Here is a 24,766-nt window from a genome sequence, read left to right as displayed (position 1 = left end):
CAATGGCTTAAACAGCAACAGTTCTCACACTCTGTTTGATGGACGTGAGGCACTTGGCAGCAGAAGCGAAGAGTGCAGGAATGTCAAATACCCTTTTAAAAGAAGCCACAAACTCAGGGTAACTCATGACAACAGATTTTTGCATCCCCCATAGAGGGTTTGCCCAGGCCAAGGCTCTCTCAGAAAGCAAAGATATCACAGAACCTACTTTGCTTCTGTCCATGGGAAACGTCTGGGGCAGCATTTCAAAGTAAGCAAGCTGCAAGTGAACCTTGAGTTTTGTGCAGTAATGTATGGTTTTGGGCAGTATCACCGAGCAGATAACCACACACAGTGTAATGTTGATATGTATGTTTTATGAAAGAATTAGCCTTATGATGGCATTTTTAAATACTTTTTGAATAAAATGTATACTTTTATAGAAACTATTTGTAAAATCCTTGGTTGCCATGCTAAATGGTAAAATGTAAAAAAGTGATGGATATTACCAACTCCACCCTCTCAACTAAAAATCATTGCATGGAATTTCTTTAATGAGTTTATCTTAAAATAGAACTGTAGGCAAAACTTTTCTTTTTCACTTTGGATAGAGCAAGGGAGGGTTATAACCCCTGTCAGATTTTTTCGCCACCTGTGTCTCAAAACTAAAAAAAAAAAAAGTTTTGCAGTTAGTTATATTTTAAGTATCATTTAAAAGGTTTCGCCATGTTGATTTCAACCCCTACACGGAAAACCGATGCATGGAATGTTTTTAACAAGTTGATTGAAAGTATCAAAATACATTTTTACCTCTGAACAAGTTGTAACTTTTCTCAAGGGAACCCACTGAGACTCACTTTTCCCTGGAACTTTCAAAACTATATAATTAAGACCATCGAATAAATGATTCAGTTGATATTATAAAATCAAAAGCACCCTAAATGTAACAAAAATGTGATCATACTAGTCCATAATGATGTACCCCTGCAGAGACCAGTGCTTATATATTCTTTCAGATCTGTCCTTTCTAAAATGTTATACAAATCTGAGAATCAAGTAGTACAAAAAAAAAAAAAACACATCAGCAACTACATAATCTTATTGCTTGGAATGGGCTGAATGCTCTGTGCCATTTTTAAATGCATCCAAGCAGAAGAAATGTTACCTTTTATACAGATACCATCGTTTTAAGCTGACATTACTATAGATAGCATAGAGTGGAAATTTGCTGCAGCCTGCAGAAAGCTTGTTGAACAAGAAATGTAATATTTGTTCAACCAGCTGAACTAAGCTGTACGATTTTCTGAATTTTAAAAAATAGTAAGGCTTTATTTCCAAAACTATTTCAAATTATCTTTGTCTGTTAGGAACAGAAAGTATGAGTTGGAATTTTAAAAGTACAAATAGGTTCTTATCTCTGAAAAACATGTCAGTTCTGTCTACCTGCAGTAGACTTCAGCACTGCCTGGAAATGTCATAACTCCCCATATGGGCTAAGCTCAAGTCCACAAATATTTGAAACTGCAGATCTGTCATTCTGCTTAAAGCGGTTCTTCACCCTAAAGGGGAAGTTCCGCTAATCTTATCCCTCCCCCCCTCCGGTGCCACAATCGGCACCTTTCAGGGGGGAGGGGGTGCAGTTACCTGGATAATCCAGGTAACTGCACCCAATTCCGGCCAGACCGCCGCAGACCCCCGCAGACGCTCCGCCCCCCCCGTTGTGTTCTGGGAAACACACAGTTCCCAGAGACACAGCGGGGGACCATAAGAGACGCGCAGCGCGACTCGCGCATGCGCAGTAGGGAACCGGGCAGTGAAGCCGTCATGCTTCACTTCCCGATTCCCTGACAGAGGATGGCGGCGGTGGCAGCAGCGAGACGAGCGATCGCTCGTCATCTGCCGCCGACATCGCTGGAACCTGGGACAGGTAAGTGTGATTTTATTAAAAGTCAGCAGCTGCAATATTAGTAGCTGCTGGCTTTTAATATTTTTTTTTTAGGTGCAGCTCCTCTTTAAATAGTATTATTTCTAAACGCATCATACCAAGTCCAAGTTCTCTAAAAAATACAGGACATTGTCACCCCTTCTGAAAAAGTGAAAAGTTCCCTTATCAAATAATCTGTTGCTGCCCTAATTAACCATAAAGGCTGAAAAGTGATTAGGTGCTATGAGTTATTACACCTCACTGCCCTTTAAACTATTAAAGTGGTTGTATACCCACTAATGTTTTTTTTTTTTTGCCACCTGCAAAGGAAAAGGCATAATGAGTTAGTATGCACCACATACTAGCTCATTATGAAATACTTACCTTAGAACGTGGCCCCGACATCTGGCCCGATCCACACCGAGGCCGGGTCCAGTGACTGCCGGGGCTTTCAGCCGAGAATCCCCTTGTGCGCATGCACCGCTGCAGTCAGCAGCGCATACCGAGGGGAATATCTCCTAAACCGTACAGGTTTAGGAGATATTTTTTATTACCTACAGGTAAGCCTTTTTATAGGGTTTCCTGAAGGTAAAAGTAAAAAAATGACTATACAACCACTTTAAACTATATATATATATATATATATATATATATATATATATATATAGTGTGACATTATGAAAGGTGAGGTGATTGATTGACGTTTGCTGAGAACTAAGGTGGAATCCGGTCCGGATTTTACCAGCCACCCTGGCAGGGTTGGATCCAGACCAGATTTTGTGGTCCACTGGTGTCCATCAACAGGTGGTATAAATTAAGTAGGACTAGTGCAAATAATTGCTCTTGGCCTTGGACTCAGGAAACTAAAACCTGCTTATGTGAAGTTTGCTTTGTGAGAGAAAGAAAAGGTTTGCATTATCTTTGTTTTGTGGGTGACTGGGAGAAGCCCTTCACCCCTGAGTTAGGAACCTGCAATGTTTGGTTAGTGCCTGGATGGGAAGGATTTACTTTCTGTTTTGTTTGTTTAATTTTCAGGCAACATTTTAAAAGAAAACTGGCTACAAGTCAGATTTAAAGAAAAACCTTTTCCTTTTCCCTTTATTCCCGTCTCAGCTAGGCAAAAGAAAGTGAAATCTTGTTAATGTAAAGACATTTTCCCTATTAGATTTTACCACTTAGACAGCTATCTAGAACCCTTTTTTCTTCTAAATACAACTGTAAGATTTTGAATGTTCCATGTTCTAGGTCAGAACTTAATTTCATTGTGGCCCGCATCAGCAGTATGGTTGGCCTCAAAGGGCCAGTTGTATCTGGGGTGTGCTATGTGCAGAGTGCAGTATTCAGGAGTGTGTTATGTGCACAGTATTGCGCTACATACAGAGTGCAAGGAATATACAATGCTGTGCTAAGGGAATATGTCCCCCCAAAAACACTTTTTGGGGAAGATATTCACCAAGTGAACTGGTGAATATAAAACTATATATGAGTGTGTTAGAACATATTCATAACAAATAAAGAAAGAGAAAAGAGAGGAATCTCATATGAACATATCACAGTCACAAATTTGTCTAATCAAAGTCCACTCAATAGATCAGCATATAATACAGTTTCTAGATGGTTCATAGAAGCAATTAATATAGTCTCTTTATAGAAGATGAATTGGTGCAATCTTCCTTAAAGGCACAAATAACAGGTATGCATGGTAGACATTACTTCACAAATGATAGTTAGAGATGTACATCAAGGAAAGGCAATGGGTACTCTTACCCCAGGGTGTGGACCCACACACCAGCAGTGGTGAGTCAATCAAGCAGATGCCCCAGTTGAAGTAAGTTTAGTACGAAACATGTCAGGTACATAGCCTGCTAGGCTTGATATACCACGCTTTTTTATCGTTGTCTGTGATCACGTTTGTACACATCGTGAAGAATGCTTTGTAAATTTTTTAACCATTATATTTAAATACATTTTTGATATTGGAGTTATCTGCTCTATGTGGAGGCCTTTTTATCTTTCTTTTCCCATGATTTATTCCGCTGGGTGGAAGTGGTAATACACCTTCTTGCTGGTGTTCGGATGGTGACTACTTCTGATGGTATCTCCTGGAAGTTGATGCTGATACGCACCATCACGTTCGCAGAGATTCTGGTTGGAGGATTTATCGTGGAGGATCATTTTATGCTTGATTGACTCACCACCGCTGGTATGTGGATCCACACCCTGGGGTAAGAGTACCCATTGCTTTTCCTTGATGTTTAATGTACATCTATAACTATCATGTGTGAAGTTATGTGTACCATGCATACCTGTTATTTGTGCCTTTAAGGAGGATTGTACCGATTCATCTACTATAAAGAGACTTTATTAATTGCTTCTATGAACCATCTAGAAACTGTATTGTATGCTGATCTATTGAGTGGACTTACTTTGATTAGACAAACACTTTAGGTGTAGTCCCTTGATGGACTTTTTATGTGTTTTTGTGTCTGTGATATGATCATATGAGATTACTCTTTTCTCTTTCTTTATTTGTTATGAATACGTTCTAACACACTCATATATAGTTTTATATTCACAAGTTCACTTGGTGAATATCCTCCCCAAAAGTGCTTTTGGGATGACATATTCCCTTAGCGCTGCATTGTATATTCCTTGCACTTCAATTTAAATCATTGTTGATGCTGGCTGCTGATATATTTTTTTATATTTTATTTTTTGTTTATTTTATGATTTTTTATAACTGGTAGTGCAACTTTGTCATATTTTTATTGCTACATACAGAGTGCAGAGTTCTGGATTATGCTATGTACAGAGTGCAGAGTTCAGGATTACGCTATGCACACAGTTCAGGGTTTATGGGTGTTCTATGTACAGAGTACAGAGTTCAGGGGTGTACTGTGTACAGAGTACAGGGTTTCGGGGTGCACTATGCAGAGTGAAGTGTTCAGGGGTGCATTATGTACAAAGTACAGAGAAGTACAGAGTTCAGAGGTGCAGAGTGTGCAACTCCCCTCAAAGCTTCCTTGCATCTCTATAGTACTAGGCCCAGCTTAGTACCTCCCTGTGTAGGCTGCACACCTCACAGGGAGATCTCTCTCTCTGGAGATCTGTCCATGCTGTGAACACATGCAGGAATCTTTAGATCTGGAAGCCTCTGAGCAAGGCGGTCCCTTGTAAAAACAGAAGACTTTTGTTACAGCAGAGAGCAGGAGCAGAGGGGGAGAGCCATCTGCGAGGACCACATGACAAGAGCTGGCAGGCTGGATTTGACCTGTGGGCCTTGAGTTTGACCTATGTGTTCTAGGTGATGGACTTTGGGACAAATAGAGAGGATGAATCTACCTACCAGGGACACAGGCAACAAAAAAAATATGACAGGGGTTCTAATCTATCCCCCCAAATAAATTTGGCCTGACATACAATCTAACAGCTAAAGTTGAAGTACATACAGTGTATGTGAATTATAGCAACAAAGGAAAGAAATGAGAAAAAAGTAGTTTCACTGTCTTGCTGCATGAAGCTTATGTTTTGTTTAGAATCACTAGGTCATGGTCACATTAGTCATGCTGAACTAGCAGAGTTTAAACGACACTTTAAAGTGAATCAATTCAGCGATGCAACATTATTATATATTAATTTTAATTTTTAAAGGAAATTTCATAAAAATTCATTATAAAACATTCTGCATTTAAAAGCCATGAATGTGAATAGTTGGCAAATTTCTTCTTTGCTTCCACAGACTTTGCAGATAATCAATTTGATTGCTTTCTGATTGCTAAATTGTAAAACAATTATAATGAAAGTAAAGCAGAATTTCACTAGAACACTTGAAAGAGTGTTAATTGTCAGGCCTTAGCTAACTTCTCAACTCTGACTAGCAAGCTGAAGTAAGTAAAGCTAAATGAAGACTCTAGCATAAACTCATTTGTCACTAGTTCACTTTACAGAAGAATTCTGTCCGGCACTAACAATTGCCTACCAGATTCTTCATTCTTCATCTGCCTAAGGACTAACACATACAGTGAGTGCAACGCCTGAAAGCTGAAATAATTAACTTTTCATCTCAGAACCTGTCTTGTGCCTTCCCTCGTGTACAATGTACAAGGTCTTTGTCAGAGGTTCCCAGAGGAAAAACTAGATTGAAAAGTGAAGTTACAGCATGGTGGAGAAGACTCCAGACCTCCAGCTCTCTCAGTCCTCCTGACATTTCTCTAATATTGTTAAGAATCTCTTGTCAGTCAGTGACATTTGTTAAGTGATAAATTAGAAAAAACTCTGGAACAAAATTACATTTTTAATGGTGCTGTGAAGCAAGTTACCAAACGTTACACAAAACGAATAAGTCATTGTATGTTAACTTATTACTCCAGGGATCAGCAGATCCTAGAAGGCAAGCTATGGCAGGCGGAACCTTTAAGAAATATATCACTGCAAGAGGTTCATCTTATTTTTCTATTTGAGCCTTCAAATAGAGCGAACCAATGAGAAGATCTCCTAAAATGTTTGTGCCCGATACATTTATTTGTTTTTATTATTACTTATTAACATGCATTACATATTTTTTAGGTTTGATTGCTAAGTCAAAACACAAGGAACATGAAAAGTGAAAAGTTGGGCGGGGCTTCAACCCTATTGGAAATGTGGGTGGGGTTTGTCACCATCGGAACTGTAAGTTGAGCTAATCACTATTGGAGCCTTGGGTGGAGCCTATCACTATTAGAAATGTGGGTGGGGATTGTGATTTTTTTTTTGGAAATGCGGGTGGGGCCTGTCACTATTGGAAATGTAGGAGGGGCACATCCCTATTGGAAATATAAATGGGCCTGTCACTTTTGGAAATGTGGGTGGGGCTTGTCACTGTTGGAAATGTGGGTGCTGCCAAACCTATCACTGTGGAAATGTGGAAGTAAAACCTTTCACCTACACAAACAGGACTGTCAGGGACATGGCATGCGCAGATGTGAATTAGCAGGTGCCCGACTTGCCAGGCATAGCCGAACGAATATGCAAAAAAATGCACACACGTTAGCCACTATTACTGGCGCCAAACTGCCTATATAAAGACAGCAGCTGCACTAGTGCAGCTGCTGTCTGATCTGCAGCTCTACCCTGTGTTCTGATCTTGTGCATGTATTTGACCCGACCATGCTGCTGTCTCCAGTCCTGACCTTTGGCTTTCCTTGACCCTGATTATTCCTGCCTGTCTGCCTGATTTCCTGTTGCCAAACCCACCTTGAACTCTGACCATTCTCTGCCTGCTGTTTATGATAGACTGATCCTCTGTGTATGATCTGGCTTGTCTGACTCTGCTCCAGTCTTGTGCTTCCAGCCTGTGTAGCTCCAGTACTGCAGTCCTGCATCCACATCTTACCTGTGTCCACTGTCCTGCATCAACAGCATACCTGCATCTGTTGTTCCTGCTACCTTCTGCTGCTCAGCAATCCAGTCTGGTCCTGCTACTCATCAGCTACCACTACCGCTGAAAATGGAGGACTTTGCAGGCGCTCTTACCTCACCATGCTCTCACGGCCCCTGTTGCAACTCCATCTACTCGTCAGACTCTCCCAGACGGTATATAACAAGGACATTACAGGAGACACACCCTGTGATTTAGATAAGGGGGGGGAGTTTGAGTTTGGGGGTTGATTGTTGAGTAGTAGTAAGTATAAAAAGTCTGACATGAAACATGGTCACAAAGATGGACTAAGCCTAAAAAAAAGAACAAGAAAGATTTTGGCTGAAATTAGGCTTTAAAAAAAAAACTAACTTTACGGCATTTACATTTCTGCACACTATATCACTAAAATACGATCGTTTCTCAGAGAGACAAGACGGCAGTCTGCCGATGTAGACAAGCCAGATCACTGTCCTGTCAGGTATGAACAGGGAGATCTAGGGTGTTCCTGGTAAGTGTGTCCCTAGGGGATGCTTTCTTACTGTGTGGGGGGGGCGGGACTCGCTGTATGAACAGAGAGAAGCCGTATTTAGCTGCCCACAGAGCTAGACACTGGTACAAAAAAAGTGTCTGAATTTATTTCAATTGGCTGTATATGCTTTTGTGATTTACCAAGCAACTAGAAGAAGTTGATTGTTACAGCCTTTTTGTACCCAGAAGGTGCTGTGGCCGAAAAACCCCAAATCCAGATGCAGTTAACCTGCTCCATGAGAGTTATTTTTCTGATGTCTTCCCTGGTACCCCAACCCAAAAGTCACCCCAAAAAAGATGTAATGTCTGTAGCAGACGTGGAATTAGACGTGACAGCTGTTTTTTATGTTCCTCCTGTCCTGATCTCTTTACTCTGACAGCAGCAGGGTGCTGCTCTCAGAATATATATGTCAGTGCCTGGAGCATTACAGGAGGGGGCTTATCATCCGCAGTTAAAAAAAACATCTATGGGGGGGCGTGTCCTCGTGCGAACGGCGGCAGACGTGTTTGAGAGAAGCTCCAGGTTCCTGGAGAACAATCGGACGCCATCCGAGCACATCAGTGGAGCTAAAGGGCTACACAACTCACCAGCCTGCCCAGCATTGTCATCAGGGTCCTGTGCCGATATTGTGCAGTGGATCCATTTGGGGATGAATGGGAGGGGCTGCCTCCGGACACTTATGGCGGCTGCCATCTTGCTGGCCTGAGGCCTCCCAAGGAGGACGCTTTTCCAGCAACTAGGGGGGTAAGAGACAACCATCCACCCCCTCCAAACAACCACGCTGTCGCCGGGAGCAGTCTGGTGGCCGCGGGAGTGCATCGCGGCCGGTCCGGCCTGGCCTCGGAGGCGGGGGTTCCGCCCTGTAACTAATCAAACCCCAGAGCACCTTCCTACTATTGCCTGACTATTAGGGGGCACCCTGAGGCCAGATTCTTCCAGGCTGCTGCCTACTACACACCACCCTGGGCCTCCCTTACCTTCCCACTGCCAACTCTCACATCCTCAATACTGTGCACCAGCCTGTGTGTCTGAAGTGAGAGGGGGGGCTGCTGGTGCACACAGACTCCCTTTTCAACCAGTGCAGGCCGGGGACCGGCGACCAGCGGCTGGCTTGGGTCGCATGAAGACACTCATTGGTCTTTCTGAGCTCCACAAGACCATCTCAAACAGCCCCTAGCCTATTAGGGGCAGTTTCTTACTTTGCTCCCCCCCTACACCTCTCCTAACTTGGGTGCCAACTTGCTGGATTTGGGGGAGCAATAGACTAGCTGGAACCTCAGAGAGTATCGGCCAGACCAGCGCTGCAGACTGGGCCAGGACCGGGGACCCGCCTGGAGAACCCACTCACAACCTCACAGAGCCAGCGTGGCGCCCTCATGTACAGACCCTCCTGAGGGTCGCAGTCTGGACATGGCTGGTTGAGGCTGGTTTTTACATGAACCCCCGGCCTGAACCCTCACTCCCCGGCAGGCTGTACCTCTGAACTGGTATGAGCTCGGCTAAAAAGCACAGAACCAGAGCAGCAACACGGGGGACCCCAGTGGGCAAGACTCCGGGGGCGAAATCCACCGCTACTTCAGGCAGTTACAGGAAAAGCCACACGGAGCCAGAGTGGTGACACCACAAAGCCAAACGCACGGAGCTACACAGCAGCCACATGCCAGGGGAGACAGCCGACGACAGGGGAGACAGCGGTGTCCACGCTAGAAGTTCGGGTGGCGGCGCTGGAACAATCCCGTGATCAGCACCAAAACACCGCTGTGGCACTGCAGCTGCACCTGGAGGATATTGAGGACCGGAGCCGCCGTAATAACCTGCGGTATCCCGGAGGTGGCAGAGGCGGAGGATGTGGGGGCGAGGGTCAGCGAGATCTTCCGTACTGTGCTAGAGGATCCAGAAGCTGCTATCATTCTAGACAGAGCACACAGAGCCTTGGGCCCTAGACCCGCCGATCCAAGCAGGCCGCGGGATGTGATCTGCAGACTGCACCGCTACACCCAAAAAGAAGATATCCTGAGGCGCGCATGGGAACATGGTGATATAGAGGTGGGCGGATCACAAGTCAGGATTCTGCAAGACCTGTCCAGGTCGACTCTCAGATGTAGAGCCCTGCTACGCCCTCTCCTTGATCTAGCTAAACAGAACGGCTTTACATACCGCTGGGGCTATCCCCTCTCAGTGACCTTCCGCGGAGACTCCGGGGCCTTTACTCTCCTGACCGCCGCGGACCTGCCGGTGTGTTTTCGCTTTCTTCATGCAGAGCCAATAAGAGTCCCCGACTGGCTTCAGATCCTCCCACGCCAAATAGGTAGATTGGGTGCTTCATCACACCGTGGCCCCTTACCACCTCGCCAGTAACGAGACAGACGGAGGCACCGTTCCGCATCTGGAGGAGCAGCATACGAGTAGGCCCTGGGCCACCCATCCCTGTTGGTCTTACCACCACCTACCTTAACGGAAGCACCCCGGACTGAGCAAACGAAGTCTGCTGGAAACCTGCCCCCACATATTAATACCTCCAGTATCCCAAGCCACACACCTTGTGCGGTACTCCTTCACGCGGAATCCTAACGACCTGTTTCGCTCCCCTCGAGGGCAACGTCTGTAAGTGATCCCCATGTGTATACCCCCAGCACTGACAGATGAACCCGCGGTCGGTGGCATTCTCAGCAGACTGGATGAGCCAACTAGCTACAACCCAAGCATCTGGAAGGCCTACCTAGCTCTCTCACGAGCTACCCCAGGGACATGGACCATCCCAGGACTAACCTGAATGCACCGCTCACCACGCCATGCTCCCGGGATACAGGTAAACAGAAAGTGGCAGTATGCCACCGCTCTCAAGGGACATGGAGTAGAACTTTGAGCACATCAACTGACCTGTCCCGATATGGGGGGAGGGGGGTGGTGCCCGACATTAATCATGCCTGTTACATTGGGAGACAGGGGCCTTCTGGGAGGGGGGGGGCGATCAGACATCCCACCCAGGGACCTCTAACCAGGAAAGAGCAATTCCTCCACCTTACTTTGGGTAGTACTTTTACCTTAGAGGAATAATGAGAACCAAGGGGAAGTGGATGGGCAGCACGTGTACGCGCACCAATACTCTACCACCTGGAAGATAGACGCGATGCCGACCCTCCTCCTCCTGCCCAGCCTGGGATCACTGTTTGTTCCACCCACAGTGGGGGACACCAAGACCCCCCAGGAACTAACGGGGCCACACTCCTGCAGACCAATGTTCCGCAATAGCCAGTGGGGGGCAATGGGGATTGAGACCCCTAGATCCAGGGATGTGGAATATACCCGATTGTATACAGCATATTGCTCCTTAATACATCCATGCTAATGATTATTGCACTGTATTTGCTGCTCTTGTTCTGTTTCATGTTAAAGTTAAATTGTTAAAGTAAGACTGCTAGTTGTGAACCATTACACCTGTTTATTATTTTTCGGAATGTTCACTCATGGTTGGTAGCTGCAGTCTGCATGTCTCGTCATGCCGATACCTGCTCGATACATTCACACGGATTGCTGGGGGGGGAGAGGGCCGGAGGTTCCCCTCAGGGCCCCGTCTGCCTACTCCCCCACATAGGCCCACACTCCATACCCAGGGAAATCCCTGCGGAGCGCCTCAGCCAATAGGGCTAAAATAGTTACCCTCCTATTGCTGTACTTCCTTGAGACAGCTTTCCAATCTCCTCTTTCTTCTCTGAGCTAGCTCCACCCATTCTATCCTGACCTGATACTACTCTTAACCTCCCCCCCCCCCCCTTCCCCACCATATAACCTTCTCTAACCCCCCAAACTTCCCCCCAAACATGGACGTCCTCAACATAATTTCCCTTAATGCAAAGGGGTTAAACACACCGAGAAACGACGAATGCTACTCCACGATATGCACCGCGCCAGGGCAGACATAGTTCTACTGGAGGAGACCCACTTTAGAGAGAATAAACTCCCGCTACTTAGGAATAGACACTACCCTCTGGCTTATCACTCCAATTACACTGAAGCCAAGACTAGAGGGGTAACTATCCTTATCTCTACTAGAGTGCCCTGGATGCTCATAGCTTCTCAGACAGACACAGGGGGCCGCTTCCTGTATCTGAAGGGGCTGATCGGAGACAGGAAGGTGACCCTGGAAAACTTATATGCCCCAAACGAACACCAAGATGCATTCCTAAAAAGGCAGGTAAACCACCTCATGCGTTTCTCAGAGGGTCAGCTAATCATAGGGGGTGACCTGAACACACCACTGATCCCAACAGAAGATACCTCCTCTGGTACTTCTTTCACCACACGTGACACGTGCAAACGTATTAGCCTAACACTGCATTCCGCACAATTGGTTGACACCTGGCACCTCTTCCATCTGGGAGAGTGCGACTACACCTTCTTCTCCAAACCACACCAGATCTACTCACGCATTGACTATTTCCTAGTCCCCCACAGACAACTCCATGCGATACAGGAAATTAACATTGGTTCAATAACATGGTCGGATCATGCCCCGATCAGTATTCGCTACACCCTATCAGATACGCAAACACGACAGCTTATCTAGAACAATCCCAAATGGCCTTGCTATCAAAAGAGATGCAAGAATCCCTAGAAGAACCCATCACGTTACCCAAGCTTCACTTAGCCCTAAAAAACGCAAAACCAGGCAAAGCCCGGCCACTCGTGGCTCCGTCGCTGCAACATCCTTAAGATGCCAATACTCCCCAAATTCCTGTATCTAATCCAAGCCCTGCCTATCCGAATACCTGGTGACTACTTTAAACAAGTCAACTCTGCATTTACTCAATTTCTTTAGGCAGGAAAACACCCACGCCTAAATAGGAAATTACTTTCACTACCTAAAGCACACGGAGGCCTAACATTGCCAGAAATCCGCATGTACTATCACGCAACACACCTTAGCAGACTGATGGATTGGTGTCAACATAAAGACACCAAATTGTGGACGCAACTGGAACAGGACCAAAGTGCCATACCCCTCCATAGAATCCCCTGGTGCCACAGTACTCTCCCACCCAAGATCAAACACCACCCCCTGATAGGCAACACGGCTAACGTATGCTCGCAACTAATGGCAAAATCATGCCTCACAACCTGCAACTCCCCACTGCGGCCCATCATAGGCCATCCCCAGTTTGAACCGGGCCTACATGATAAGAAGTTCCATAATCTTCGAGTGGCAGGACTATATCAGGCATCCCACTTCAGCACCTTGGGCAGGTGGTGGACATACATGGAGCTGTCAGACCCCAACGGCCCATACAAGTTAGACTTTATGAGAGCCTTGCAACTCAGGCACTTCCTAAACAGTCTCCCGCCCCCCCCCCCCCCAATAACTCACAACAACTCCTCACCACTCTGGAGGAGCTTTGTACAGCAACTGGTGTCCTCACGCATACACTCTCTTTGACATACATTATTCTGAATGAACCTCCGAAAGACTACCAACCCCAATCCCTCACCAAATGGGAAAGAGACCTTGACTGCCGTTTCAATGACAACAAAAAACAATACATAATCAAATTTACTCATAAATCCTCCCTCTGCACCAAAACCCAGGAAACTAACTATAAAATCCTTACTCGCTGGTACAGAACCCCTGCCCTATTGCACAAACTCTTCCCATCGGCCTCAGACAGATGCTGGCAATGTCAGACACATTTTCTGGTCATGCCCCCGACTACAGAACTTCTGGGGGGGAAGTCCGACGTATCACCCAAACATTCACAGACCGGACAGTGCCTGACGAACCGGCCTACTTTCTTCTACACGCGACAGACATACCACCACGAGCCTACAAAAAGTCTGTGATCCGACATCTCTTGGACGCAGCCAAGGCCTGCATGCCACTAAACCTGAAGTCCCCACACCCACCGACGGTTGCCCAATGGCTGCAAAAAGTGGATGAGATCAGCCGGATGGAGGACTTGATCCTCACTAATCAACACAGACAGGGAACATATTCCCAGACATGGCAGCTTTGGAATATCTTTAGATACTCTGACGAGGGACAAAGCCTCAGAGGGACTGACTAACAACTTGTCCAATTGACTCATCCGATCCAGCTCCTATCTTGGATGCTGGCTTTGAATGCGTCTGAGAGGGGCGACGCTGCCTAGAGGGGTTGGACACACGATTATAGGCTCAAAGACGCATCACCTACCAATCCCACCTCCCCATGACCTCCTACATCCCCCACCCCACACTCTTCTCTTATCCTCCTGCTCTTAGGGGCTTTGCCCTGTCTTTTCAACCAATACGGGGCCTTTCCTTTATCTGATTTCTTACTATACATACAAGATATTAGGGAAATCCTAGAAAGGAGACTGAGTCCACTGGACTAATGGAACTCAACACTTCCATTTTCCGGCCATACCAAATCACGTCTACTGGACGGACCCGCTAAGGTTCCACATATAATATCCCGCACACCGACACCTTTTTAACATTCCGAATGGGCGGGAATATCATCTGTATAGATGTATCTTTGAATGTAACATTGTTAAAGCTTTATTTTTGTTAATGAGGTCCTTGTGGACTGGTCTTTCTGTCTTAAATAAAAAATAAAAAAAAACATCTAAGCATGAGGGGCCTGGGGTAGTCAGTGGATGGATCCTTTTTATTTTTTTTATTTTCACTTTTTTTCACTTTTTACTCAGGAGAAGTAACAAAATGTGTTTTGGGGTGAAATGCTACATAAATCCATGACATTTGTGAGAAATCTCTCATTAACCACTTCAATACAGGGCATTTATACACCCTTCCTTCCCAGACCAATTTTTAGCTTTCAGTGCTCTCACAATTTGAATGCCAATTACTCAGTCATGCAACACTGTACCCAAACACAATTTTATCATTTTTTTCATACAAATAGAGCTTTCTTTTGGTGCTATTTAATCACCACTGGGTTTTTTATTTTTTGAGACATAAGTGAAAAAAGAGCGAATATTTTGAAAAAAAACCACTTTCTTTTAGTTTCTATGATAAAATTTGGCAAATTAGTCATTTTTGTTCATAAATTTGGGCCAAAATTTATACTGCTACATCTCTTTGGTAAAAAAGAACCCAAATTAGTGGATATTATTTAGTCTCTTTGAAAGTTATAGAGTCTACAAGCTATGGTGCAAATCATTGAAAATTGATCACATCTGAGCACACCTGATGCACTGATGGCCTATCTCATTTCTTGAGGCTCTGAAACGTCAGGAAAGTAGAAATACTCCCCAAATTAACCCCTTTTTGAAAAAGTAGACAGTCCAAGGTATTTAGTAAGAGGCATGGTGAGTTTTTTGAAGTTGTAATTTTTTCCCACAATTCTTGTTTTTTTTGTTTTTTACAAAATTGTCATAATAACAAGTTATTTCTCATACACAGCATATGCATACTTCCAATTACACCCCAAAATACATTTTACAACTCTTCCGGAGTATGGTGATACCACATGTGTGGGACTTTTACACAGGCTGGCCACACAGGGAGGTCCAACATGCAGGGAGCACCGTCAAGGGTTCTAGGAGCATAAATGACGCCTCTAATTTAAATCAGTAGAAAACGTCTATTCTATGAGGCATAATGAGTCTTTTGAACAGTTCATTTTTTTCCACAAGTCTTCGGAAAACGTGAAAAGAAAATGAAAACTTTTTTTACACAAAGTGGTCAGTTTATAAGGTATTTCTAACTCAAAGCGTATACATAGCAAAAATGACACCCCAAAATACATTCTGCTACTCATCCTGAGTATGGCGATACCACATGTGTGTGACTTTTACACAGCCTGGCCACATACAAAGGCCCAACATGCAGGGAGCACCGTCAGGTGTTCTAGGAGCATAAATGACACCTCAAATTTCCTAACGACCTATTACATTTGTGAAGGCCCTGGAGCACCAGGACAATGGAATTACCCACGAAATGACCCCATTTTGGAAAACAAACACCAGAAGTATATTCTATGAATCAGTATGAGTCTTTTGAACGGTTCATTTTCTCTACACAAGTCTTCAGAAATCGTGGAAAGAAAATGAATTTTTTTTTTTTTTTTACACAAAGTTGTCCATTTATAAGATACATGTATACATGCTATGTGTTATAAATATATGTAGCAAAAATTACACCCCAAAACACATTCTGCTACTCTTCCTAAGTATTGCAATACCACATGTGTGAGACTTACACAGCCTGGCCATATACAGAGGTCCAACATTGAAGTACCTTCAGGCATTCTACGAGCATAAATTACACATCTCATTTAATACCTACCTATCACACTTTTGAAGGTCGTGGAGCACCAGGACAATGGAATTACCCCCAAAATGACCCCATTTTGGAAAGCAAACACCTCAAAGTGTATTCTATGAGGCATGGGCTGCTCCGTTACTCCGACAGCTGGTGATAGGTACTCGGGTACTCAGATGAACTGTGAAAGGTACTCAGACTATGATAGGTACTCAGATGAACTGTGACAGGTACTCAGATGGGCTGTGACAGGTACTCAGGTACTCAGATGGACTGTGACAGGTACTCAGATATTCGGGGGCTCAGATGGGCTGGGACAGGTACTCAGATGGGCAGACAGGTACTCAGGTACTCGGGTACTTAGATGGGCTGTGACAGTTACTCGGGTACTTAGATGGGCTGGGACAGGTACTTGGATACTCAGATGGGCTGGGACAGGTACTCGGGTACTCAGATGTGCTGGGACAGGTACTCGGGTACTGTGATGGGTGATGCCAGGTACTTTGATGGGTGATGCCAGGTACTTTGATGGTGGTGACAGGTCCTCTTTATTGGGGGGGTAATCAGTGTGTGTTGGTGTACACTAAGCGATAACGAGATGTTACCGCAATCTCCTCTTCACACACGATCGGTGTGTGAGGAGGAGAACCCGGTAACATCTTGTTACCGCGGTTTGTTTACATTCTGTGACCGGCTGTGATTGGACACAGCTGGTCACGTGTATCAGGGGTGGATGGGGATGCCAATCACACAGATCGGGGATGAGATGTGTCCGAGGGACACAACTCATCCACGATCGCCGCGCTGCAGACCCCGGGGGCCCGTAGGAGCTGCGAAATACAGAGGACATCATATGACGCCCACCCAAGATGGGAGATCCCATCTGTTGGCGTCATTTGACTATGGCCCGGTATTGAAGTGGTTAAAGTGACAACTTTGTGCGATCGGGGTTGGGCTGTGTGAGGGTGACAAGCCACATCCCTCTGCACGTGCCGTGAATGTACACAGTACATGTGACCGGCAGTGATTGGACACGGCCGGTCACGTGTATCAGGGGTGGATGGGGATGCCAATCACACAGATCGGGGATGAGATGTGTCCGAGGGACACAACTCATCCACGATCGCCGCGCTGCAGACCCCGGGGGCCCGCAGGAGCTGCGAAATACAGAGGACATCATATGACGCCCACCCAAGATGGGAGATCCCATCTGTTGGCGTCATTTGACTATGGCCCGGTATTGAAGTGGTTAAAGTGACAACTTTGTGTAAAAAAGTAAAACACATTTTTATTTTTTTGTAAACCTGTAGCAAAAAATAAAATCTTTCATGGACTCAGCATGCCTCTCAGCATACCTTGGGGTATCAACTTTTCAAAAGGGGGTGATTTGAGGGGGTGTCTGAACTGTCCTTGCATTTTAGAGCCTCAAACTGTAATAGGTAGTCAGTAAGTGAAATGAGGAAATTATACCATTTGAAAACCTGAAGATGGTCATTGGTTTGGGTCCCTGTACGCAGCTAGGCTCCCAAAAAGTCTCACACATGTGGTATCCCCATACTTGGGAGAAGTAGCAGAATGTGTTTTGAGGTGTAATTCCACACATACCCAATAGCGTGGGTATATGGGATGTCAATTTTTTTTTTTAAATAATGGCTAGTTTACGATAATTGATAATTTACCGATTGTCTTATTCTATTTTGTTCATCCGCTTTCTATATATGTAAGGGTTGGGTTATATACTATAGGTTGGTAGTCAACGATCTCCATGAAAATTGAGTGATTTTTACTTTCTTGCTCTGATCTGGCAAGGTTAAATTGGCTCCTTTTTAATAGTAGTCTTATTTTTATTTTCATTCCCAGCGGGACATGAACAGTATTTTTTTCTTCTCTTCCGTGTCTTTGGCATGCATAGCAAAGTGCACGTGAGTGTTATTTCTGGCCGGTCATTTCCAGCTTGTGCTGTATAATTTGCGTGCTTGCGTCTGCCTGCTACACGTCTGAAGATGTCAGATGATGACGAAACGTATAAGGCGAGACAGGACGATGTAAGCATGCTATTTGTCATGGCCATTTTTACACAGACATGCTTGTTTTTATATTAACAAATGTGAGTTCAACTAACTAAATTAAATTAGCGATTCAGCTTTTTTTTTTTAGAACATACTGTACTATTGTTGTGTCCTTGTATCCTTTGAGATAAAAAGGCTATTTTGCATTCATCTACCATTTGAAGTATGAGCCCCCTGTCCTGGGATTGTGATTCATATCTTTCCTGAGGAGTCAGAATGGTGTTCGTAGAGGGAGTCTGGTGATTCAGCCACCTTGCCTGTTTTTTATCCATGCACTTATGCTCCTCTATAATCTGACTGTCAACACAGTCTGGTAATAAGCAGGACTGCCCCTTCAATCACAGCTGTGACAACGAGTGCATCTATCCACTTCAGTTGGCGCAGGGACTATTTCATCTTCAATTTCACTATCTTTAGCCTCTATAGTTGGTGGACTTTATATGATCTGATTTTAGGACATTTGTCTATTATTCATTGGCGCTGCACCCTTTGTGATTTACTATTTTACTACAAGATGTTATGCAGCACTGAACTTTTTATGCAACCTCTGTATTACTTAATTTCAACATTGTTGATCATACTGACATGACTCTTTCCGTATAAAGGCATATACAGAAAATTAAACCTCTACACTCTGACTGTGGATTTAGGTTTGTGACAAAAGACTGTACCTTCTCGTGTAACAGATCTGTGATTTCCACAGCAGCACTCTTTAGATTTAGAATATTTCCCTCTTGATATGAAGAGTTAGGTCAAGAGCCTTTCCAGATTACATTTAATCCTGACAGTCAATTTTCCCTGTCCTTGAAAGTGACACACAGAAGGGAACATATATCCTAACTTGAGAACCAGTGTCATGGATAGTAAAACAGCATGCACCATCATTCTACAAAATTGCTGAAAGACTGATGACATATAATGTTTGATCTTTCCGATGTAACTATCACCAGTTAAAATAGTTTAAGGGTATGTAAAAGCATGTTATGCAGCGCTGGGCAATAGTAACTGGTGATAATGTCTTTGTCTGGGAAGTCAACCATTATATAGCATCATTCTTCTTACATCTTACATTTTAGAAAATGGAACTGTATATTGCTTAACTATAATTTTATGTTAGCTTAGTTGGTAAAATGTTCATTCTACCCCAGTGTAAAAGGTATTTGAGTTGCCCCCTATTGCAAGGAGCTGCTTTACGTTGCTTTTGCATTCATATTGACTTCTATAATGAAGGACAGCAGCTCAGATTCAAACAAAAAAAAGTGCATCGGCCCTAAGAGCCCTCAGTGGAGCTTTACTAGACAGCCTCTTTCGTATGACTGAAGACTAGGACACCCTCCAAATAAGAGAAGTACAAGAGGTGTCTAAAACATGCATGCTATTGTGATATTTTTTTTTTTTTTTTTTTTTTTTGTGATATTTACTATTTAAAATGTATGTAAACACTAACAATAAACTGTCCTTATTTTCTTCATTTGGATATATTAAATACTGTATATATACAGTAATTGCTAGCACTTTGTTTTATCTGTTTCATAAATCCAAAAAATACATATTGATTTTGCCAGAAATGTAGTGAGCTGCTCTCTACCTGTGCTGATTGATAGTTATACTTGTTCACATTTCTTTCAATGTACCACAGAATACCCCTCGTGTGATGACAGTGAGTAGAGGGAATTTTTTCTGTAGACCTAACATATTTCCTGACATACAAAAAGAGAGCCACTACATTTAAGAACTGAAAAGATGCATATATAACAAGATGCATGTATATCTTGGGTTTAGATATGCTTTAACTAATATACACAGTATAAAATTGATGTTTTTTCCAGAGCATTTAAATGGAAAATTTTCATATCAATCACTGTCCGATGAATCTTAATGAGAAAGGACCACTATAGTACCACATCCTAAATATATGTGTAAATGAAGAAAAAAATAACTTGCATAGCAAATCATGCTTTGAATAGTATTTATCACACACATTATACAACAGGCCAATAGGGTGGTAGACATTGGTAGTACTCCCTATTATTGTATGAGGAATTATAAAAGTAAAACAGGTCCTATGCTTATGTCAGGATCATGTCTGATCAAGTTTGGATTTTAATGATTTATGTAATAAAGCGAGCTTTAGGCTCCATGCACACTGAAGCTCATAAACAGACGTTTTGGGAGTTTGGGCGTTTTTTTAAACAGCACATAAACTCCCCTCTATGTTATCTTATGTGTGCATGCACACATGAATGTTTTTGGACATTTATCAGCAGTGGAGTTTATGGGCTGTTGTCGGAACTCCCTAAAATTGAATTCAGGAGCTGCTTTTTCTGACCACCAAAAAACACTTAAAAATGTTAAAAGCGCATAAACGCTGATAAACGTTGATAAACGCTCAAAAAACTTGGCTAATCTGCTGTTTTTTTTATGTTTTTATTTTATCCATTGAAAAAAACGCTAATAAACGCTATTGCAAAAACGTAAAAAAAAACTTTGAAAGTGGCTGGCATTTTTATAATGTTATTTTAACGTCCAGTGTGCATGGAGCCTTATTCATACCTCCTATGATGATCTCTTATGTACCAGTAATATCTGATTAGTTCTTTTTTTCTTCATTTTCACTGTCTCACGAAGTGTAAATAACCTACAAAGTGGTTTGTGGATTGTGGACCCAGACATTGGGTAAACATGGTTAACAGCAGATAGTGTCCCTAGGGGTGAATCAAACCCAGAACCAAGAATAGAAGTTGAAACTGTGCAGCCAAAATTCTACATAAAATTCTACATGTTTGCGTGCAACCCTAGTGGCAAAACATTATTTTTCCTGGTGCCTCCATTGCAGCATACATGTGATAGTAGCCCCACTGACTTCTGTCCACAGGACCAGTGCATAGCTATAAAGTGTGTGGGTGCTAATTCTTTAAAGCTATGCACTGGTCCTGTGGATGGAAGTATGCAGGGCTACTACCATATGTATACTGCCATACTGCCATGGATAGACAGGAAGGGAAAAATACAGTATGATACACTTTTCAGTTTTTTTCTAAACTCAGACACTGTCAGGAAGTGCAGAATTTTGCCCAGTTAGAACTGGCTGGCATTTGGGCCCTAGCTGAGACTCTGAAAGCAGTTGTAGACATATGCAATAATTACTTTAACCACCTAACCTGCGGAAGATTTATACCCCCTTCATGATCAGGCCATTTTTTGCTAACACCATTATTTTAAATGACAATTGCACGGTTATGCAATGCTGTACCCAATTTCATTCATATCCCTTTTTTTCCCTCACAAATAGAGCTTTCTTTTGGTGGTATTTGATCACCTCTGTTTTTTTTTTTTTTTTTTTACTTTTTTTCCACTATTAATGAAAAAAGCCAAACATTTTGAAAAAAAAAAATACTTTCTGCTATAAAACATATCAATATATATATTTTTTTAAAATCTAATTTCTTAATAAATTTAGGACAATATGTATTCTGCTACATATTTTTGGTACAAAAATCCAATAAGCGTATAGTGACTGGTTTAAACCTATGGCATCTACAAACTATAGTATATATACTGGAATTTATATTTAGTTATTTTATACTAGTAATGGTGGTGATCAGTGACTTATAGCAGGACTGCTATATTGTGGTAAATAAGCTGGCACTAACTGACATTTTGTGGGAACCAGTGGCACTGATGAAGTGATCAGTGCTAAAAATATGCACTGTCACTGTACTAATGACACTGCTTTGCAGGGAAACAAAAAGCACCACATACCTGCTGACAGGACAGAGCTCTGTCCTGTCTTCCTCCTCACTGATCACCATAATCACAGCACAGGCAGCTTGCCCCTTACTGGGAAGAGCAGCTGGCCTGCACTGTAGCAGGAAATCTACAGTGTGCAGTCAGGAAGTGGTTGATGGACTTTTTTTTTTTTGTTTTAGAAAAAATAAGGAAGGATGAGAACCTCTGTCAGGTTGCCTGTCCCTGTTGGCTAGCTTTCCCTATATTTCAATTATTATTAGCAGAACAGTAAATGAGGAGCATCTCATTCCATCTATGATTCAGAAAGTACTAAATACATTTTTGTTGGTAGATTCGTAACGGTTTGATTATGTTTTTGGTGCTGTTTTGTGTCCTTTGAGCACATTTCCTTGCTTCATGTTTTGTCCCAGAGAAGGGAGTGGCAGCAAATCGCCCTATTGAAGCAAACAGCGATAAAGATTTGGCAGAAGTTCTAGCCCTTCCCCACTCTATTCAAAAAATAATTAACATTTCTAGTTTTGCTTTAACATGCAACATTTGCTTAATGTAAGGCCTATGCCATCACAAACTCCTTCTATGTACTTTTTTTTTTTTTGCTATTGCACAGTACATGATCTAAAGTTGATATTTTCTAAATCTGTAGACCGTGTATCTAGGTTCTGTAAAGGAAGCTGAGGAGTTTTCATGTTGCCTTTTTAAGAGTGAAAACAACATTCATTTAACATAATGAGAAATTGTTTCCTTCCTGATGGGATAATGCAGATGGCAGACTATCGCAGGGATGTTATCTGGAAGAGAATTGCCTACCAGCAGGTGATGTGGTTGTTTTCTTTGCTGGAAGTAAACTCCTGCGGGGAGCGTTTGTGCTGTTACACACTTCCAAGATTGTCCTATTTGTACCCTTGGGGATCTCCTTTGAATGCAAGACTGTATTTTGAGCAGGCTGGTCTTCATGCACAAAGCTTGTACCTGCTGGAAGAAAAAACAGCACAAATTATACCCTCATAAAATATGCATAAGGAAGGCTGCTGGATTTATGATTATTGGAACGAAAGAGGAAAATACCTTCACTGCAATACTTCAGTAGCAGAACAAAAAGTTCAAATAATGGTATATAATACATTCACATCCATTTTTTTTACTGTATTTATGGTACAGAATTATGCAATGTGTTACAAGGCACATGAGACTATTCACATTGGTCTTTCCTTATGAAGGGCATTACATCTCACTTTCCATCACACATATATACTCAAAAAGGCCTTATGGAAATAAATGGATTAACCTCGTGGTGTGTCTTTGAATTGCTGGGTGAACCTGGAGTGAACTCAAGAAAAAGTGGAGAGAGATTTCAACTTCTTGACTAAATACAAGACCTCTAGAAATAAGCAAATTTTCAGTTCCTCGAAAATTTTACCAGAAAACTGGGGATTTCTGCAAAATATCACAATTTTTATCACCATTTTTTTAAATGTATTGGAGCTAATGAGTAAGGTAAAATTCTGATGTTTTTTGGTGGTTTATAAGTGTGCACCTGATGATGGCTTTCGATAGTTACAAAAGTTTATTTTCAATTACCCTGCTTTAGTTCTTGTAACCGTCATTAATCTCATTATTTTAAGGACAATAAAAAAAATGTAAAGTGTCAGCTCACAAAATTTTCAAAGATGCAAAAAAGTGAAAACAAAAACAAAGAACACAATTTATAAATATTTCATTTTTTCACACAAGATTCATACAATGTTTAACCAGGATTTACACATTTATTTTTAAATATATCCATTTAGAAAGACGTTAGAATTGTAGACGAAAGTTTGTGAATGTTGTGTGAAAACAGTTATAAACAGACCCCAGAGTAAAATAAAATAAAGTAACCAAAACATACCCTCTAAAAATTCCAGCAGATTGTTATTTATATTTAAGGAATTTTTTGACTAAATAGCTCAATATGAAAAATTATTGAAACTTTTATGGTAAAATTTGTAACTTGTGGCAAAATGTATTTATGCTTATCTGTTATGGCCTCATGCGGTAAGGCAAAATACTAGACTCTATGCTGCCTATTTCATGTAATATTTAAAGTAGAACTGTAGGCAAAACTTTTTTTTTTCATTTTTTGATAGCATAAGGATGGGTTATATCATATAAGGTTTATTTTTGCCCTCTTTGTCCCATTGGGGAGATTTACCTTTACTTCCTGTCCCATAGCCATGCAGAAAGTGAGAGAAAATCCCTTAAAATTAACCACTTCAACCCTGGAAGATTTGGCTGCTGAATGACCGGGTCTTTTTTTGCGATTCGGCACTGCGTTGCTTTAAATGACAATTGCACAGTCATCCGACATTGTACCCAAACAAAATTTACGTTCTTTGTTTTCCCACAAATAGAGCTTTCTTTTGGTGGTATTTGATTGCCTCTGCTGTTTTTATTTTTTGCGCTATAAACAAAAAAAGAGCGACACTTTTGAAAGAAAACGCAATATTTTGTACTTTTTGCTATAATAAATATCCCCTTTTTTTGAAAAAAGCTATTTTTTTCTCCGTTTAGGCTGATATGTATTCTTCTACACATTTTTGGTAAAAAAAAAAAATCGCAATAAGTCTATATTGATTGGTTTGCACAAACGTTATAACGTCTACAAAATAGGGGATAGATTTATAGCATTTTTTTTCCCCTAGTAATGGAGGCGAGCTGCGATTTTTTTTTTTTTTTTATTTATTTTTTTTTTTTTTTATGCAGGACTACCACATTATGGCAGACGCATTGGACACTTTTGACACATTTTTGGGACCATTGGCACATTGACATTGGTGCTATAAAAATGCACTGATTACTGTAAAAATGTCACTGGCAGGGAA

At 42.4% G+C, this 24,766-nt stretch overlaps 1 protein-coding gene across 1 annotated transcript in view; it reads right to left on the bottom strand.

The window, feature by feature from the left end:
• The window catches only part of MTUS2 (microtubule associated scaffold protein 2), a 1,194,608-nt gene that overhangs the window by 243,578 nt on the left and 926,264 nt on the right, over positions 1 to 24,766 (bottom strand). The window contains exon 7 of the mRNA XM_077484081.1: positions 22,716 to 22,880. Coding sequence (XP_077340207.1) covers positions 22,716 to 22,880 — 165 coding nt within the window. The remainder of the gene's footprint in view (positions 1 to 22,715; positions 22,881 to 24,766) is intronic.

The sequence above is a fragment of the Lithobates pipiens genome, unplaced genomic scaffold (assembly GCF_037356315.1).
Source record: "Lithobates pipiens isolate NorthernLeopardFrog02 unplaced genomic scaffold, aLitPip1_a1.2 Scaffold_16, whole genome shotgun sequence".
In the NCBI taxonomy this organism is placed as follows: Eukaryota; Metazoa; Chordata; class Amphibia; order Anura; family Ranidae; genus Lithobates; species Lithobates pipiens.
The sequence above is the reverse complement of the archived record's forward strand: the minus strand, read 5'-3'. Positions and strand labels throughout refer to the sequence as shown.